This window comes from Chiloscyllium plagiosum, unplaced genomic scaffold (assembly GCF_037043375.1).
Source record: "Chiloscyllium plagiosum isolate Xiang-an unplaced genomic scaffold, Cpla_swu_hap1 HiC_scaffold_27, whole genome shotgun sequence".
NCBI lineage: Eukaryota > Metazoa > Chordata > Chondrichthyes > Orectolobiformes > Hemiscylliidae > Chiloscyllium > Chiloscyllium plagiosum.
The window spans coordinates 7,732,023-7,747,596 of NW_028270165.1; the positions used below are offsets into that span (position 1 = coordinate 7,732,023).

The 15,574-nt window shown below is 48.8% G+C and overlaps 2 protein-coding genes across 4 annotated transcripts in view; both read left to right on the forward strand.

Annotated features, from left to right (window-relative positions):
• Positions 1-15,574, forward strand: part of LOC148142996 (endogenous retrovirus group 3 member 1 Env polyprotein-like) — a 512,937-nt gene that overhangs the window by 150,079 nt on the left and 347,284 nt on the right. The gene's annotated exons all lie outside the window — the stretch shown is intronic.
• Positions 4,760-15,574, forward strand: part of LOC148142999 (uncharacterized) — a 78,249-nt gene continuing 67,434 nt past the window's right edge. Inside the window, exons 1-3 of the mRNA XM_087975770.1 lie at positions 4,760-4,776; positions 6,848-6,904; positions 9,406-11,615. Coding sequence (XP_087831896.1) covers positions 9,813-11,615 — 1,803 coding nt within the window. The 5' untranslated portion in view covers positions 4,760-4,776; positions 6,848-6,904; positions 9,406-9,812. The remainder of the gene's footprint in view (positions 4,777-6,847; positions 6,905-9,405; positions 11,616-15,574) is intronic.

The window sequence follows — 15,574 nt, forward strand, 5'->3', positions numbered from 1 at the left end:
GACCCTCCCTCCAGACCAGGCAACAACCTGATAAATCTCCTCTGCACCTTTTCCAATGCTTCCCACATCCTTCCTGAAATATGGGGGCCAGAACTATACACAATATTCCAAATGTGGCTGCACCAGTGTTTTGTATAGTTGCAGCATGATGTTGCGGTTCTGGAACTCAATCCCTCTACGAATGAAACCTAACACACTGTATGCCTTCTTCACAGCACTATCTACCTGGGTGGCAACTTTCAGGGATCTATGTACATGGACTCCAAGATCACTGCCTTCCTGATATTCTTCCCAAAGTGAATCACCTCACATTTAGCTGCATTGAACTCCATTTGCCACCTCTCAGTCCAATTCTGCGAATCCATCCACCTATGCCTGCATCCAAGTCATTTATAAAAACGACAAACCGCAGTGGTCCCAAAACAGATCCTTGTGGCACACCACGAGTAACCGGACACCAAGCTGAATATTTTCCATAAATCATCACTCGCTGCCTTCTTTCAGAAAGCTAGTTTCTAATCCAAACTGCTAAATCACCCTCAATCCCACGTCTCTTCAAAGTTTGGGAGAAGATTTGTAGCTCGGGTGCTCGTTGTTGTGGTTCTGTTCGCCGAGCTGGGAATTTGTGTTGCAGACGTTTCGTCCCCTGTCTCGGTGACACCATCACGATAAATGCTGGAGGAAACATCACAGAAGCGCTTCACAGGAGACTCCCAAGCACTGAGGATGTCACCTAGAGAGGGGACAAAACGTTTGCAACACAAATTCCCAGCTCGGCGAACACAACCACAACAACCCATGCCTCTGCTATTTCTCCAACAGCCTGCCATGTGGAACCTTATCACAGGCTTTACTGAGGTCCATGTACACCACGTCAACTGCCCTACCCTCATTTTCATACTTGGTCACCTCAAAAAATGCAATGAGGTTTGTGAGACACGATCTGTCTTGATGAAACCATGTTGACTATCTGAAATCAAATTGTTGCTTGCAAGATGATTATAAATCCTATCTCTAATATTCCTTCCCAAAAGCTTTCCTTCAACAGAAGTAAGGCTCAGTGGTCTATAATTACCTGGGTCATCTCTGCTGCCCTTCTTGAACAAGGGCACAACATGAGCAATCCTCCACTCTGGTACTAAGCCTGTAGACAATAACAACTCAAATATCAAAACCAAAGGCTCTGCTATCTCCTCCCTCGCTTGCCAGAGAAACCTCGGATAAATCCCATCGGGCCCAGGGCACTTGTCTACTTTCACTCCTTCTAGAATTGATAACACCTGTGTGCAACTAACCTCGATCCTTTCGAGTCTAATATCTCGTACCTCATTCTTCTCCTCTACAATATTCTCCTTTTCCTGAGTGAAGACAGATGAGAGATATTCATTAACACCTCTCCAATCTCCACAGGGCCCACACTCAACTTCCCACTTCTATCTTTGACTGGCCCTATTCCTACCCTAATCATCCTTTTATTCCTCACATACCTATAGAAAGCTTTAGGGTTCTCCTTTATGTGTTAAAGACTGCTCATGTCCTCTCTTTGCTCTTAACTCTCTCTTTAAATCCTTCCTAGCTGATCTGTAACTCTCCATCACCTCATCTGAACCATCTTGCCTCATCAACACGTAAGCCTCCTTCTCCTTTGTAACAAGAGATGCAATTTCTGTTGTAAACCACGGTTCCCTTACCTTATCACTTCCTGCCTGACAGGGACATACCTATCAAGGGCACACAATATCTGTTCCTTAAACCAGCTCCACATTTCAATTGTTCCCATCCCCTGCATTTTGCTACCCTATTCTATGCATCCTAAGTCTTGCATAATTGCATTATAATTGCCCTTGCCCCATCAATAACTCTTGACCTGTGGCATGTTCCTATCCCTTTACATCGCTAAATGAAACCTAACTGAATTATGGTCACTCTCTCCAAAGTGCTCACCTTCCACTAAATCAAACATCTGGCCTGGTTCATTACCAAGTACCAGATCCAGAGTGACGTCCCCCCTTGTCGGCCCTTCGACATGCTGTGTCAGAAAACCATCTTGCACACACTGGACAAAAACTGATCCATACGACATACTAGAGTGAAAGCATGAGGTAAAAACAATGACTGCAGATGCTGGAAACCAGATTCTGGATCAGTGGTGCTGGAAGAGCACAGCAATTCAGGCAGCATCCGAGATGCTGCCTGAATTGCTGTGCTCTTCCAGCACCACTGATCCAGAATCTAGAGTGAAAGCATTTCCAGTCAATGTTGGCGAAGTTAAAGTCCCCCATAATGACCACTCTGTTCCTTTCACTCCTACCCAGAATAATTTTGCAAATCCTCTCTTCCACCTCCCTGGAACTCTGCAGAGGCCTGTAAAAAAAACTCCAAGCAGTGTGACCTCTCCTCTCCTGTTTCTAACCTCAGCCCACATTACTTGAGTGGACGAGTTCTCATCAAAAGTTCTGTCAGCCACCGTTATACTATCCTTGACTAACAAGGCCACGCCTCTCCCTCTTTTACCGCTTTGGCTGTTCTTAATGAAAGATCAAAACCCTGCAACCTGCAACATCCATTCCTCACCCTGCTCTCTCCATGTCTCCGAAATGGCCACAACATCCAAATCCTGGGTACCTATCCATGCTGCAAGCTCACCAACGTATTGCGAATACTCTGGCGTTGAAGTAGACACACTTCAAACCAGTTCGCTGTCTGCCAGCACATTCCTGTGACCCTGAAATCCTGTCCCTGTCCTTCCTACTCTCATCCTCCTGTGCATTGCAGCTACACCCCCCGGTTCCCATCCCCTTGCTGAGCTAGTTTAAACCAACCCGAATAGCACCAGCAAATTTCCCACCCAGGATATTAGTACCCCTCTGGTTCAAGTGAAGACTGTCCTGTTTGTACAAGTCCCACCTTCCCCAGAATGAGCCCCAATTATCCAAAAACCTGAAACCCTCCCTCCTGCACCATCCTTGCAGCCAGGTGTTCAGCTGATATATCTCCCTATTCCTTGCATTGCTATCACGTGGCATGGGTAACAAACTAGAGATAACCACTCGGTTTGTTCTAGCCCTCAGCTTCCACCCTAGCTCCCTGAAATCCTGCCTTACATCCCTATCCCTCTTTCTGTGGGAGATTAGAAATGTTTTTGCAGATGGGTGAGGGGGTGTAGTGGGGGGGAAGGGAAGGGGAACATTATACAAACGGTCGAGGAATTCTTGTACCATGTAGCATACTTAAGGCTAAGACTTTAATGAATATAGAGGGTCTTTTAAAGAAAATAGTTTTAAGCTAGGGAATAACTTTAAAGTGTTGTAGTTGACCACAAAAAGAAGCAACAGGGGCATTTCACAATAAAGCTTATAGTATGATAAGAGAAACTGGATAAAAGAACAAACTGTAACAAACAAGGAACAAACAATACAGACAAGGACAGCAGATGGCCAGATGAGAAAATAACTGACAAGTGAGGTAATCGGCTTATGATAGGATGGAAAAAGGGAGGCGTGATCCCGCAACTTGTAAACTGAATAAGAAAGCTAACAGTCTCTGTTTTGGTGTGCATTTCTGCTTGATTGTACAAGCGTCCAGTACTTGCAAGACTGTAATAAATTGTTCTTGTTTCCAAGGCTTTGTCTCAGGCTGATTGATTTGTGAGTGAGTTCTGTTTCTCACATTTCTACCTATGTTGTTGGTACCTATATGGACCATGACTTGGGGTTGGAAACCCTCTCCCTTCAGGACCCCAAAGATACGATCCGAGACATCACGCACCCTGGCACCTGGGAGGCAACACACTAACCGCGAGTCTTGTTCATTCCCAACAAACCTTCTATCTGACCCTCTAACTATTGAGTCCCCAATGACTAACACTCTCCTCATTTCCTTCCTTCCCTTCTGGTGCAACAGGGACAGGCTCTGTGCCAGAGACCTGGGCCCCAGTGCATACCCCTGGTAGGTCGTTATCCCCCCTCAACAGTACCCACTGACTTATACAGCAAGAAGGAAATACAAATAAGTCATCCCTCCTCTCCCAGGAATCTCTGTTCTCTGACTTCAAATTTAAAACCTCAAATCAGTGACTCCCCACTCCTGGGTTGCAGCTGCCGCTGAAAAACAGAAAATGTCACCTTTTTATGTGGTTAGCACTGCTGCCTCACAGCGCCAGAGCCCCAGGTTCAATTCCCCCCCCAACGTCTGCGCGGTTATCCTCCCACAGTCCAAAGACGTGCGGGTTAGGGTGAATTGGCCAAGCTAAATTGCTCCGTAGTGTTAGGTGACGGGGAATGGGGCTGGGTGTTTTGCTCTTCGGTGGGTCGGTGTGGACTTGTTGGCCCGAAGGGCCTGTTTCCACACTGGAGGGAATCTGATCTAAAGTTCTGGAATTTATATATTGATGAACTGAAACCTGCAACCCATTCTAAAAGATGAAGGACTTAGCAGCAGTCCAGGTTTGTTCCAAATATTGCATCGGTTGCATGACACTGTGATGTTTTGCTATTAATTCTGTGTCTTATGATCCTGCAGCACAGCTACCCACAGAAGGAGCAGCGCTGCAGAAGCTAGTGCTTCCAAATACACCTGGGTGGGCGCGGTTTACCAGGAGGGGCGGGGATTAGTGTGGGGGCGGGGTTTACGATCTACGTTCGGAAGGGGCGGGGCTTACGCGTCGCCTTGGACGAGGAGGGGGCGGGACCAGGACCAGGGGGCGTGGCCATCTCGAAGCCGGAAGTGTGCCCGAGGCCTGTTTCCTCCGCTGGAGCCTCAGCTGCAGTAAGTAAGGTAAAGCTTTATCAATATTTCCTTTTACAGAGTTTGTATTTAATAACCAGTAATGGCTACTCAATATCATCATATAGTCCCAAAATGCAATTCATTTCAATCCATAGCAGATAAGCACTAAGAGTTAATTTTCTACGGGATTCAACAGCCTCAGCACTAAAATGGTCTCACAAGGGAACGGCTGTGAATGTTATCACTTGGTGTCCTGTTCACACAGATTCACTGATGCTGAGGCAAACGTTCTTAATTGCCTCACAGCATCCTGTTATCGCTTGGTGAGCCCAGGTGTCCCTATCTTTAAGTTCTCTCCTTTTTCTGAGCCTTCCTGCCTGTTTATTTTCTTGTGCAGTAAATGTATTCAATAATTCAGCATTACATTTTAGTCTGAATGTTTAAAGACAAGTTTTAAGGCTATAGACTTTCTCACCCAGATGCCCACACCCTCATTCCTCCCTTTGATTGCACCGCGATCACTGAAAGCGAAGGCTAGTCTAAACAAATGCCCTTCAAGGTGGTCTAGCCATCAACATCCTGCAGAGCGGCACCACCATCATCGCAGCTCATTTGTCATATTTATCATCGCCTTCGACACGTGTGGGTGAGCCATCAGATCGCGAAAGCAGCATCTTCTGGGGCAAATCTATATCACTAAGGGACCTCATAAGCGTAGCAATTAAATACCTAACAATACCAATATCGACAAACAAACATAGCTAAATTGATAAGCCAATTGTACCATCAGCCGATCTGCAGTTTCCCCAACTGGTCCCTTCAGTCATTCCGTCAAGGAATGCCTCGATCTCTTCTTGTATCTTAGTAATATTGCCAGTGAGATCGGGAATGGCCATAGTGCATTTATCTTGGACAATGGTGCAGACCTCATCCTCCTCGGCAAGTATATAGTCTAAGGCATACTGATTCTGCACAGAGTAAAGACACAGGTCTGATAATCCCAGTTTACTATGTTCCAGAGCCTCTTTAGTCTTATTTCCTCGAAAGGTCAGGCCTTCAAAGAGGGAGTTGCGGTTCTGTTGACTTGTCACTCCTGCCGATCCTTCCAACCTCAGGGTACTCTGGATTCCCCAGCCTATCGGGTGTCCTATATTGTCACCCAGTCCCTTGGGATCCTTCCAGTTGGAGCAAGGTTGGCTGAGACCGACCGCTGCATCCTCCTCAGATGGAGGTTCCATCGACTTGTCCACTGGCCAGGACAAGGTACTGTTGTGGGAACAAGGGCTCCGATAGTGACCATATGAGGGACATCTTTGCCATCCAGGACAAGGAAATTGGTAGCTTTACCTTAGCTGAAGAAATAATAGTCTGGTTTGGTGTATATTAGGGAGAGTTTGTCAAAATAGGTTACTGAAATGTTACAGCAGGGGGTCTGGTCAGGTCTACAGGAGTAAAGATTAGATTACTTACAGATTACTTACAGTGTGGAAACAGGCCCTTCGGCCCAACAAGTCCACACCGACCCGCCGAAGCGTAACCCACCCATACCCCTACATTTACCCCTTTACCTAACACTACGGGCAATTTAGCATGGCCAATTCACCTGACTTGCACATCTTTGGACTGTGGGAGGAAACCGGAGCCCCCGGAGGAAACCCACGCAGACACGGGGAGAACGTGCAAACTCCACACAGTCAGTTGCCTGAGGCGGGAATCGAACCCGGGTCTCTGGCGCTGCGAGGCAGCAGTGCTAACCACTGTGCCACCGTGCCGCCCATAAAGGGTTCCGTGCCGCCCATAAAGAGTAAAGGGTCGACGTTTTGCAAGAGGAGTCGCTTGAGCGCTGTAAAAAATGGGCCAAGTGACTTGAGCACTCGCACTGTATGGGAGACAATGGTCCTCAGAATGCTGTTCCCATTGGGCTCTCCCTTAGCTCTATTGTACATGGTCTTGGTGACAGTATCAGGTTCTGAAAAGAGAAAAGGCCTATAAATGCGCAAGGGAAGGGTTCCGTTCCAGGTCCATGTGCCGCATAAGGCTGCTGTACCCCAGCCGGTGTTACACCAACTGTTTGTATACACAGAGCAGAGCTATTGGAAAGTGATATTTCTCTTCGCAGGGTCGGCAGTAGGAAGTCTGACGAATGGAATGGAATCGGGGACTGGGGACGGGGCAAGTAAGTCATCTCCCGATAGAGAGGAGTAACATACTACTGCCTCTGTGGTGAAGAGCGTTCTGTGGGCCTGTATAAATAAGTTCTTTGTGGATTGAGGAGTTTCCCCTATCAGGCTTCCCTTTTCTCGAGTCGGCCCGACCTGCAAAATGGGATGGTGTTCCTGGACGTCCTTAAAATATTTACCATAATAACGGGGTTGATCATTTTTATCCTCACTAGGCTTGTGTCTGCAGGTAAAATCAAAAAAACATGGTAACGACATGATAACTCCCACTGATTTCTACTGTCCAGATGGACCATCTGGTCTTTCTGATGTAAGAGTCCATTGCAATAATCAATCTTCATCACGTTCCACACGTCAAAGGCGTCTGGTCCGGTGCACTGGACGACATCTCCTCAGCATGGGTGGTGGATAATCTCTGATCATTCCTGGTCGCATCCATAGTTAGTGGCTTTCCCCATCAGGATGTTGTATGTGATCAGAAAGGTGAGGAGATAGGCGATCCCCCACATGTCCCTCCTCTTAGTTCAAGTATCTGCAATAAGATTAACATGAGAACAACAGCAAGATTCAAAAACCCAACTGGACAGGGTCTACTCCTTTTGTTGGGATTCCAGGATTCTCTCCTCCTCTTTCCCCCCTTTTGATTGGTGTGGTCAATCAATTTACAACGGTGCAGTTGGACCCAAGCTGAGTGCCCAGTAACTTTGACCGCCGTAGGGGTGGGAAGTAAAACCTGGAAGGGGCCATCCCAACGAGGTTGGAGACCTTTGCCAGTCCAGTTCTTGACGAGCACCAATGAACCAGGCTCTACCCGTGACGAGGCTGAAAGTGAGGGAACATCGCTGTAGGCCGCACGCTCCTGGGAGTGAAAGGCACGCATAACACTAGTTAGAGGAAGAACATAACCAATTATTGTTTCGGTCATTTGGTGGAAGTGGACTCAGAAGGGAGTCGAATCGTTCCCAGAGTATGGAGGCGGTGACCAGAGAGACTCTCAGCTGGAGACAGTCGTGTCTTGCCCGCAGATATGGATCGCATCTGAAATGAGGCCACAGGGATTAGCATAACCAGGAGAGGCCAGACTCGGCCATTAATTTGGCAAGTTTAGTCTTGAGTTTGGTTAAAACATTCAACAATGCCAGCCGCCTGAGGATGATAAGCACCATGCAGTTGCCGACAAATACAAAGCTGGGAACAGAGTTCTCCGTTAATATTACCAACAAAGTGTGGTCCATTGTCCGAACTAATGCACGCAGGTATACTGAAGTGGGGAATTATTTCCTGAAACAAAATCTTCACCACAGTCTAACCAGTAGCGTTAGGAGGAGGTTAGGCTTCAATCCACTCATAAAAGACATCAGCAATAAGCAAAACATATTTACAGCAACTCAACTCATTTCTCCAACTCAATGAAGTCCAGTTGAAGTGTCTCCAAGGGACCCTCCAGCAAGGGAGTTCTCGGAGAGATACTTGAACTAAGAGGTGGGGGATCGCCTACCCACTAACCTGTTTGATCACGTACAACATCCTGATCGGGAAAGCCACTGACTGAGTATCGATGCGATCTGGAATGATCTAAGATTATCCTGATGTCATCTGGTGCACCAGACCAGACGCTTTCAACGTGGAGTCGCTTGAACGATGGCGTGAGCTGCCAGAGGAAGTGGTGGGTGCTGGTACGATGACAAGTTAAAAGGCTCCTGGACGGGCATCTGAATATGAAGGGTTCAGATGGGTCAGGGCCAAGTGATGGCAAATGCAACTGGAGTCATAGAGATGTACAGCACAGAAACAGACCCTTCGGTCCAACCCGTCCTTGCTGACAAGATAGCCAACCCAATTTAGTCCCAGCTGCCAGCACCCAGCCCATATAGAGGCCAAGTGATGGCAAAAGTGACTAGATTAATTTAGGATATCTGGGCAGGTTGGGCCAAAGGGTCTGTTTCCGTGCTGTATGATTCTAATTGTCTTCAGTGAAAGCAGAAGTGTGGTTGTGAAGGCTGGACTTTCAGAGTATGTTTTGCCCTGTCTGCGAGCAGAAGAGTTTGACTGAAGTGTGTCGGTGTTAATGCCTTGACATCTCATTTTGCTCCCACCTTCCCGGGGTCGATAACCATTTTGTGTCTGGTCCTTCCTCAAGAAGCTGCGTTGCAGGTTTACCCTGAATTGACACTTTTTTTTTGCTTCCCAAAATCAGACCTGCTCACTCTCAGCAGGATCCCAGTGTTGTGAAAGATATTAACTTTCAGGTGGAGGTATCCAAAATTCAGAGAGATGTTAGTCTTGATGTTTTTGCTTTTTCTGCCCCTGTAAGATCCTGAATCAGCACCTTAAGGGGAATTAGTTAGAGCGGAGTGAGAACAGAGGGGGAGAGAGAGTGGGATGGTGCTTTCAATTTTGTGGAACAACAAAAGAATATTCCACAGAAAGTAGAATTACTTGTACTGAATTTCTACCCTGCACTGATAGTGATGACTTTTGTAATCTCCTTTTGCAGAGTAGTTGAAAATCTGAAGAGGGAAATTTCAAAATCAACGGATGAAGGGCTTATGCCCGAAACATTGACTCTCCTGCTCCTCAGATGCTGCCTGACCTGCTGTGCTTTTCCAGCGCCACATTTTTTGACTGACTCTCCAGCGTCTGCAGTCCTCACTTTGATGTCAATGTCTGACAGTCACACAATCCATCGGGACCGCAACGATTTTTGACTGTGATTTCTGTGAGAGGGATCAACGCTTTTTGGTTCCTGTTTGAGGACGTTTTCAGCATCAGTGGGACTGGACGAGAGCCCCCACTGTTGCAGCGCACTGTGTGTGGAGCCTGAAACAGTTATACTGCCTGGGAAGGGGATTTCACGGCAGGGAGGAGCTCTACACGTGTTTGTGTGCAGCTGAAGCTGTGGCCATGGAGAAACCTGAGGAATCCCGCCCTGTAGAAGAACCATGGAAGTGTGGCGACTGTGGAAAAGGTTTCCGTGTCCCGTCTGCCCTGGAGACTCATCGGCGCAGTCACACCGGGGAGAGGCCATTCCCCTGCACCGACTGCGGGAAGGCCTTCAGACATTCCTCCCACTTGTTGGCCCACCAGCAGAAACACACGGGGACGAGGCCCTTCAGCTGCCCAGAGTGCGGGAAGGCCTTCAGCACATCCTCCCACCTGCTGACCCACCAGCGGGTCCACACAGGGGAGAGGCCCTTCAGCTGCCAAGACTGCGGGAAGGCCTTTTCCCAGGCCTCCACCCTGCTGACCCACCAGCGGGTCCACACGGGGGAGAGGCCCTTCAGCTGCCCAGAATGCGGGAAGGCCTTTACCCAGGCCTCCACCCTGCTGAGGCACCAGCGTGTCCACACGGGGGAAAGGCCCTTTACCTGCCGAGAGTGTGGGAAGGCCTTCAGCAATTCCTCCACCCTGCTGAGGCACCGGCGGGTCCACACGGGGGAGAGGCCGTTCACCTGTTCTCAGTGTGGGAAGGGCTTCACCTGCTCCTCCCACCTGCTGACCCACCAGCAGGTCCATACGGAGGAGAGGCCCTTCATTTGCGCTCAGTGCGGGAAGGGCTTCAGGTATTCCTCCCACCTGCTGAGGCACCAGCGTGTCCACACAGGGGAGAGGCCATTCAGCTGCCCCGAGTGCGGGAAGGCCTTCAGCAATTCCTCTACCCTGTTGGCCCACCAGCATGTCCATACGGGGGAGAGGCCGTTCAGCTGCTCTCAGTGCGGGAAGGGCTTCACCTGCTCCTCCAACCTGCTGGCCCACCAGCGGGTCCACACGGGGGAGAGGCCCTTCAGCTGCCCAGAGTGTGGGAAGGCCTTCAGCAATTCCTCCCACCTGCTGACCCACCGGCGGGTCCACACGGGGGAAAGGCCCTTCAGCTGCCCCAAGTGTGGGAAGGCCTTCAGCGATTCCTCCTCCCTGCGGAGGCACCAGCGTGTCCACACGGGGGAGAGGCCGTTCACCTGCTCTCAGTGCGGGATGGCCTTCAGCGATTCCTCCCACCTGCTGACCCACCGGCGGGTCCACACGGGGGAGAGGCCCTTCAGCTGCCCCGAGTGTGGGAAGGCCTTCAGCAATTCCTCCTCCCTGCTGACCCACCAGCATATCCACACGGGGGAGAGACCGTTCACCTGCTCTCAGTGCGGGAAGGGCTTCACCTGCTCCTCCGCCCTGCTGAGGCACCAGCGGGTCCACACAGGGGAGAGGCCCTTCAGCTGCCCCGAGTGTGGGAAGGCTTTTACACAGGCCTCCACCATGCTGAGGCACCAGCGTGTCCACATGGAGGAGAGGCAGTTCAGTTGCTCTCAGTGCAGGAAGGGCTTCACCTGCTCCTCCCACCTGCTGACCCACCAGCGGGTCCACATGGGAGAGAGGCCCTTCACCTGCTCTCAGTGCGGGAAGGGCTTCAGGCATTCCTCCCATCTGCTGACCCACTGGCGGGTCCACACGGGGGAGAGGCCCTTCAGCTGCCCCGAGTGCAGGAAGGCCTTCAGGTATTCGTCCCACCTGCTGACTCACCAGCGGGTCCACACGGGAGAGAGGCCCTTCAGCTGTCCCAAGTGTGGAAAGGGCTTCAGCACATCTTCCACCCTGCTGAGGCATCAATGGATCCACACCGGGGAGAGGCCGTTCACCTGCTCTCAGTGCGGGAAGCGCTTCACCCGCTCCTCCCACCTGCAGGAGCACCAGCGTGTTCACGTGCCATCGCAGGGGGATTGAAGGAGTGACGGCCGAGTGCCATTATCGATTGGACTATCAACCCGGTTCTGGGACTCCTGGGTTCGAATCCCGCCACGACAGATGGCAGAATTGGTATTCGGTCAGAAATGTGGAGTTCGGAATCTAACGATGAGACCGTTTCAGGGAGGGGGTGGTGTGGGGGAGAAAGCCCCCATCTGATTCACTCTCTCCCTTGTTAGGGAAGGGAACCGCCATTGTGGGAAAGGATTCACTCTGTCGTTCCAGCTGCATCCTTTACCCGGTCTGCCCTACACGTGACTCCATACCCACAGCAGTCTGGTTGACACTACACTGCCCTTTCCTGGCAAATGAGCGGGGAGAAACTTACTTGGAGACAGGATATGGGTTGAAATTGCTGAGTGAGGCAATACTTCCTCCGGGTTACGGCTGTACCAAGGATTCGATTACAAAGGGACAACTTGGTGCTGGCCAATAGTAAAGACAGTGAGGGGGGTGGTGTGTGCACTTTGACCTTGAGGTGCTCAAAAAGCAACTGCTTTTTCTCTGCCTTTTTGCTGGGGGGATCTGAAGCTGTAACAAAGTTTGGTTGCAATAAAGGTTACCTGAACTTACCACTGGGCTCAGACTCTCATTGAAAGCTTTGAGCTCCAAGAGGTTTTTGTTTTAAAGCTGTGCATTTCTTTCAGCCTCCTGCACTAAGTTTAGAACATAGAACAAAGAATATAGAACAATACAGTGCACAACAGGCCCTTCAGCCCTTGATGTTACGCGACCTGTGAACTATTCTCAGCTCGTTCCCTGACATTATCCCAAAATCATCCATGCGCTTATCTAAGGATTGTTTAAATCTCCATAATGTGGCTGAGTTGACTACCTTAGCAGGTAGGGAATTCCACACCCTTACCACACTCTGCATAAAGAACTTGCCTCTGACATCTGTCTTAAATCTATCACCCTTCAATTTCTAGTTATGCCCCCTCGTACAAGCTGATGTCACCATCCTAGGAAAGAGTCTTTCACTGTCTACCCTATCTAATCCTCTGATCATCTTATATGTCTCTATCAAATCCCCTCTTAGCCTTCTTCTTTGCAATGAGAACGGACCCAAGTCTCTCAGCCTTTCCTCATAAGACCCTCCCTCCAGACCAGGCAACAACCTGGTAAATCTCTTCTGCACCGTTTCCAATGCTTCCCACATCCTTTCTGAAATATGGGGACCAGAACTATACACAATATTCCAAGTGTGGCCGCACTAGCGTTTTGTATAGTTGCAGCGTGATATTGCGGTTCCCCGGAACTCAATCCCTCTACGAACGAAACCTAACACACTGTATGCCTTCTTCACAGCACTATCCACCTGAGTGGCAACTTTCAGGGATCTATGCACATGGACTCCAAGATCACTGCCTTCCTGTTATTCTTCCCAAAGTGAATCACCTCACATTTAGCTGCATTGAACTCCATTTGCCACCTCTCAGCCCAATTCTGCTAATCCATCCACCTATGCCTGCACCTAAGTCATTTTAAAAATGACAAACTGCAGTAGTCTCAAAACAGATCCTTGTGGCACACCACTAGTAACCGGACTCCAGGCTGAATATTTTCCATAAACCACCACTCGCTGCCTTCTTTCAGAATGCCAGTTTCTAATCCAAACTGCTAAATCACCCTCAATCCCATGCCTCTGCATTTTCTCCAACAGCCTACCATGTGGAACCTTTACTGAGGTCCATGTACACCACGTCAACTGCCCTATCCTCATCTACATGCTTGGTCACCTTCTCAAAAAACTCAATAAGGTTTGTGAGACACGATCTGCCCTTGATGAAACCATGTTGACTATCTGAAATCAAATTGTTGCTTGCTAGATGATTATAAATCCTATCTCTAATATTCCTTTCCAAAAGCTTTCCTTCAACAGAAGTAAGGCTCACTAAACCTGTAGACAATGACGACTGAAATATTAAAACCAAAGGCTCTGCTATCTCCTCCCTCGCTTCCCAGAGAATCCTTGGATAAATCCCATCGGGCCCAGGGCACTTGTCTACTTTCACTCCTTCTAGAATTGATAACACCTGTGTGCAACTAACCTTGATCCTTTTGAGTCTAATATCTCGTACCTCATTCTTCTCCTCTACAATATTCTCCTTTTCCTGAGTGAAGACCGATGAGAGATATTCATTAACACCTCTCCAATCTCCACAGGGCCCACACTCAACTTCCCACTTCTGTCTTTGATTAGCCCTATTCCTACCCTAATCATCCTTTTATTCCTCACATACCTATAGAAAGCTTTAGGTTCTCCTTTACTCTATTTGGTAACGACTGCTCATGTCCTCTCTTTGCTCTTAACTCTCTCTTTAAATCCTTCCTAGCTGATCTGTAACTCTCCATCACCTCATCTGAACCATCTTGCCTCATCAACACGTAAGCCTCCTTCTTCTTTGTAACAAGAGATGCAATTTCTGTTGTAAACCACGGTTCCCTTACCTTATCACTTCCTGCCTGACAGGGACATACCTATCAAGGACACACTATATCTGTTCCTTAAACCAGCTCCACATTTCAATTGTTCCCATCCCCTGCATTTTGCTACCCTATTCTATGCAACCTAAGTCTTGCATAATTGCATTATAATTGCCCTTGCCCCATCAATAACTCTTGACCTGTGGCATGTTCCTATCCCTTTACATCGCTAAATGAAACCTAACTGAATTATGGTCACTCTCTCCAAAGTGCTCACCTTCCACTAAATCAAACACCTGGCCTGGTTCGTTACCAAGCACCAGATCCAGTGTGACCTCCCTTCTTGTCGGCCCTTCGACATACTGTGTCAGAAAGCCCTCCTGCACACACTGGACAAAAACTGATCCATACGACGTACTAGAGTGAAAGCATTTCCAGTCAATGTTGGGGAAGTTAAAGTCCCCCATAATGACCAGCCTGTTCCTTTCACTCCTACCCAGAATAATTTTGCTAATCCCCTCTTCCATCTCCCTGGAACTCTGCGGAGGCCTATAAAAAAACTGCAAGCAGTGTGACCTCTCCTCTCCTGTTTCTAACCTCAGCCCACATTACCTCAGTAGAACAGTCCTCATCAAAAGTTCTGTCAGCCACCGTTATACTATCCTTGACTAACAAGGCCACGCCTTTCCCTCTTTTACCGCCTTGGCTGTTCTTAATGAAAGATAAAAACCCTGGAACCTGCAACATCCATTCCTCACCCTGCTCTCTCCATGTCTCCGAAATGGCCACAACATCCAAGTCCCAGGTACCTATCCGTGCTGCAAGCTCACCGACCTTATTGCGGATACTCTGGCGTTGAAGTAGACACACTTCAAATCACTTCACTGTCTGCCAGCACATTCCTGTGACCCTGAAATCCTGTCCCTGTCCTTCCTACTCTCATCCTCCTGTGCATTGCAGCTACACCCCCCCGGTTCCCATCCCCCTGCTGAGCTAGTTTAAACCCACCCGAATAGCACCAGCAAATTTCCCACCCAGGATATTAGTACCCCTCTGGTTCAAGTGAAGACTGTCCTGTTTGTACAAGTCCCACCTTCCCCAATTATCCAAAAACCTGAAACCCTCCCTCCTGCACCATCCTTGCAGCCAGGTGTTCAGCTGATATATCTCCCTATTCCTTGCCTTGCTATCACGTGGCACGGGTAACAAACCAGAGATAACCACTCTGTTTGTTCTAGCCCTCAGCTTTCACCCTGCTCCCTGAAATCCTGCCTTACATCCCTATCCCTCTTTCTGTGGGAGATTAGAAATGTTTTTGCAGATGGGTGAGGGGGTGTAGTGGGGGGAAGGGAAGGGGAACATTATACAAACGGTCGAGGAATTCTTGTACCATGTAGCATACTTAAGGCTAAGACTTTAATGAATATAGAGGGTCTTTTAAAGAAAATAGATTTAAGCTAGGGAATAACTTTAAAGTGTTGTAGTGGACCACAAGAAGAAGCAGC